A 4,187-nucleotide genomic window follows, 5' to 3' on the forward strand; every position below is an offset into this window, starting at 1 on the left:
TGTGTCTCATTTGCAAAAATAACAACCTATTCCTTGAGAGTTGAGACCCTCAATTATAGCTTTGTTTGCTATGCTTTTCTGTGTTTCCTGAAAATGCAATTATAAGTAGAAGATTGATGGTATTACTGGTGGATTGGAGAAGGGTTTGTCCCATCAATACGTGGTGGACAATTCTCTGATCTGGCCGGGTCAGTATCAAGACATCACTGAATGGGATGATCTACCTATACCGCCCATGGACACGTGGAACGTTGAGGTTTTGAGGTAGAAGTATTGGGATGAACTAGAGTTGGATTGAAGAGAGTTGCCAAATCTGTTTACTAAGATGACTTCTTTAGAGAAAGTTAAATGCGCGTCCGAGGCTCTCTTTTTTTGTTTGCAGCGAGCGTGGAGTCTGGATAAAGAAGACAACAATGCCCACCTGATGGTGAAAACATCAGCCACAGGGTTGATTTTTTCCATCTGACATATATTTTGTTAAACTAAGTCACCAACTTTCTGGAACAAATGTCATTGATAAGCGTATCATGGAGATATTGTAGGTCATTCACAGTGATTTATTACTCTAACAAAAATTTTATAATCTAATATGAATGATGTTTTAATTTGATGTTCATAGTTACTAACATCTCAACATACATGCGAAGACAGCAAAGCATTAATTACTTTTACATTACATATCTTTAATCACATCAACATACAAAGCGAAAATTTGTGATGTACACGCGATTGATGCATAGCTAAAGATCCCAAATGTGATCAAATTTAATGAATTTGAATCTGTGAAAATCGGATAGTCAGATCATTGCTAAAACACGTCATCCAATCTTCTCTTTTTGATGCTTGTACTACTGTCACTTTCACTGCTTGGACATTGGTAGTCAAGAACACTAATCGACTCACTTGAATCGAATCCCATTTCCTGCATTATGCATAAACAATCCTCCACATTTTCCTATAGTTGACAATGATCAATGAAAATGAATCAGAATGTAAATATTGTACAAGAGTAATGCATAAATGCGGAGATTTATTAGCTGCTTACATTGTTTAGATATTTACAAGTAGAAATTGCAGCTCTGATATGAGAATGTTGACGGGGAACTAGATCTTGAGATGCATGAAGAAGAGCAGATGCTGCAATTACTGATGGTCTGAATTCTAACAACTTGATTTCTGTATTAATACGAATAAAGAAGAATTAACATAATCACTTCTCTTGGACCCGGTGCCTTTTAGAAAAAGTTATATTAGTCCACACAAAAAAACGGTTCACGGACACCCAGGCACCCATCTTATTGACTTTATTCCAAAACGATGTATATTGACAGGGTCCAAGTCACAAAGAATACCTTCAGGCAACTCCCCTTGCACAGCGGGGCATGTTGGAGGCAGGGTTTGAACCCAAGACCTTCTTATTCCCAAATATTCCTCAAATTGGCCCATGTCTCCATTCTATTTTTATATTTGTGAAAAATAGGACAAAAACTGCTCCTGTGTTATCACTGATTCAGTATCACACATTATGTATCTATGGTCCATAACTAGGATGTATGGTCAAAGTTGTACATGTTGCATTTAACTTAAGTAAAAAGAACCATTACTTCCTCATAAGGTAAATGTACATGTTGAAGTATGTAAAACCATTAGTAGCTCAGAAGCTTTAAGCCATTAAACTATTGAAGTACATATAGCCTGTTTCCGTCATATAAATTGCATTATTTATCATCCAACTTTTTGTTCCACTTACTTAACGTAAATGGTCGATATGAGACACATGGACATACGGAAGAAGAATACAACAGGAATTTTTGTAAATTATTATAAGTCACCATCTACTATTTATGTTGCATATTTAGAAATTTTTTTAAAATATGTAGGTGAAAGGCAACAAATAATACTCACATGAGTCAAAATATTTTGTTGTTCTATGCATTATGCAACAATACAAAATTCTGTGACTTGGACCAATTGAAGGGGATAGATGGATTAGGGTCCTTTAAGGTTTCTTCAGATATCCCTGTATTATTGTGTATTTCAGAACGTCTTATTATAGCAAGTTGCAAATCTTCTTCTTTGTGGTTATTGATGTTTAAACAGTTTAACTGCAAACTCTCGAGGATAATGCTAAAATAGAAATGGTAATTAAAAATTAACTAAATTGAGCAGAAATTAATTAGTATTTACCATAGGAAGATTTCAATATAATCCTTGAAGCTCTCTCTTTGATAGCTTGTGATAAAAACGTCATATCCTTAAGCTTAAGCAACGATAGGAAGTAACAGATGAATGAAAAAGGTGTAATTGATCGCATTCGCCATTTCAGACAGGTAAGAATCAAAACCTCCATTCTACCAATCAACTTTGCGTCGTAAACCATACGTTGATATCCCTGGTACCATCAACATATAAATTTAACCATAAATTATCCTTCTATTTTGAAACAATACAAAGTCAAGCAAACACCTTGTAAAATCCACTCACCGATAAGTTAGAGATATCTATACTGGAATTCCTCATTTTTGCTGCTAGAGAAAGACATGTAATCGCTACAAGTCCAACCATCCAAGGCTTCTCCTGATTCTAAATTATAGTTTGACACACAATATCAGGTAAGGTTCAAACGAAAAGTCTCCTTGTGAAAAAAAAGATTAGGATTGATCTTGTTGTTAACATGGGTCTACTCTGCAAACCATTTTGTACAACTTGACTCGCACTTTTTTACATGTTATTCACTAAAATTGATTCTCCATTTTCTAAAAACCAGTATTGTCTCCTAATCCATTCCACACAATATCAGACAAAAAGACAATTCTACATAATTTCAATGAAGTCACAACAGAACAACCAGAAAAAGCTCTAATGGAAACATTAACATTTTTTTTTTGTTGTTGTAAACCATTTGTAAGTGGCCGTTAGAGCATGGGGTATGGGGGTTACACCCCACCCCCAAAGCTAATTTTGCATCTCGGCACCGCAACACCCTCCACACCCCTCCCTTTCATAGGTCCAGGGTTCGTGGTAGCCTCGCCAAGTTCAGCATTGAACTTTATTATAGTATGTGTGTCAGTAAGTATATTTATCATGAAAAAAAGTATTGTTCTGCAGCCTAAAATTAAAGCAATGATGGAAACTAATGTGACATTTTGGGTCTGCATTGAAACTTTGGTCAAACTCCATATCAAAACCCTGATCCTCTAAGGTGGCCCAAAATTCTCAAAAGAAACATACATGGGTCAAACTCCATATCAAAAACACATCAAATTCCCAAAAACAAAAGAGAGAGAGAAAAAAAAAAGGCATTTATAACACTTACTATAACTTTTTGAGTGGAGATAAATCGATCCATATAATTAACCGCAAGATAACTCACTAAAGGATCCAAATTTTCACAAAACTGCATACCATCAAATACAAAATAAATTAATAATAATACAAAACTGACAAATTTTATACATATAAAAACACACATTAACATCTAACCTTTGAAATAACCATCAACCCATCACGACGAAATTTGGCGGGAAAATTGTCAACAAAGAGAACACATTCATCGGAAAACAAAGTTGGTACGATGTCGGATTGATGTTCTTTGAAGCTTATTAATGGGTTTTCTAGATCAAACAAGAAATCCATTTGTTTATTATTATTATTATTTAGTACTAGTAATAATTAAGTTTTGAGTGGGATTTTGTTTGGAATGTAATTGTATTAAATTGAATTAAATTAAATTAAATACTGACAATAAGTGAGTAAATTTGGTTTGTGAAATGTGAGAAAACAGAAAGTGAGAAGTGTGCAGTCATTTTTGGGAACAAAGTTCAATAGTAGGACTACAACTTTGCTTGCAATTTCAGTTTTCACCAGCTGCTCCTATATATATACACACATTTAAAAGTCTTTTCAATGTCCTATGCTTGTAACTTATAGAGTGATGCTTTGTATCTTGTACATCATGCATTAAGATTAATACTTTGTTTGTTAGAGCATTTTCTTTTTCAAAAAAGACAAGGAGTTTCTAAAGTTATAAACAAGTTGTATTAAATTTTAGAGGAATTCAATCCTTTCGAGCATGATTGCATTTCAAATAAGACCACTATGACAAAATGGTGATGCCTATAGACAAGTCGGTTCTCTTACTCGGCTCCGTTCACTTCCGTTCACTTGGCTAAGGCTTCCAAAGGAAA

At 34.4% G+C, this 4,187-nt stretch overlaps 1 protein-coding gene across 1 annotated transcript; it reads right to left on the reverse strand.

The window, feature by feature from the left end:
• Positions 1 to 556: 556 nt before the first annotated feature.
• On the reverse strand, positions 557 to 3,830 carry LOC122582283 (putative cyclin-D6-1). Its single transcript, XM_043754653.1, has 6 exons — positions 3,484 to 3,830; positions 3,317 to 3,397; positions 2,485 to 2,583; positions 2,188 to 2,392; positions 1,046 to 1,176; positions 557 to 955 (listed from the first exon to the last, which is right to left on the reverse strand). Exons 1-6 carry the CDS (start codon positions 3,634 to 3,636, stop codon positions 809 to 811), a joined length of 816 nt encoding a protein of 271 aa, XP_043610588.1. The 5' UTR covers positions 3,637 to 3,830; the 3' UTR covers positions 557 to 808.
• Positions 3,831 to 4,187: the final 357 nt, after the last annotated feature.

This window comes from Erigeron canadensis, chromosome 9 (assembly GCF_010389155.1).
Source record: "Erigeron canadensis isolate Cc75 chromosome 9, C_canadensis_v1, whole genome shotgun sequence".
Lineage (NCBI taxonomy): Eukaryota > Viridiplantae > Streptophyta > Magnoliopsida > Asterales > Asteraceae > Erigeron > Erigeron canadensis.

Bases quoted from the DNA above. Each gene is read 5' to 3' on its own strand.
- LOC122582283 (XM_043754653.1), bottom strand. From the start codon at position 3,636: ATGGATTTCTTGTTTGATCTAGAAAACCCATTAATAAGCTTCAAAGAA. The intron at 2,584-3,316 runs GTAAGTGTTATA...ACTATAATTTAG, and splicing joins TCTCCACTCAAAAAGTTATA to AATCAGGAGAAGCCTTGGAT. The intron at 956-1,045 runs GTAAGCAGCTAA...TGTCAACTATAG, and splicing joins CTTGTAAATATCTAAACAAT to GAAAATGTGGAGGATTGTTT.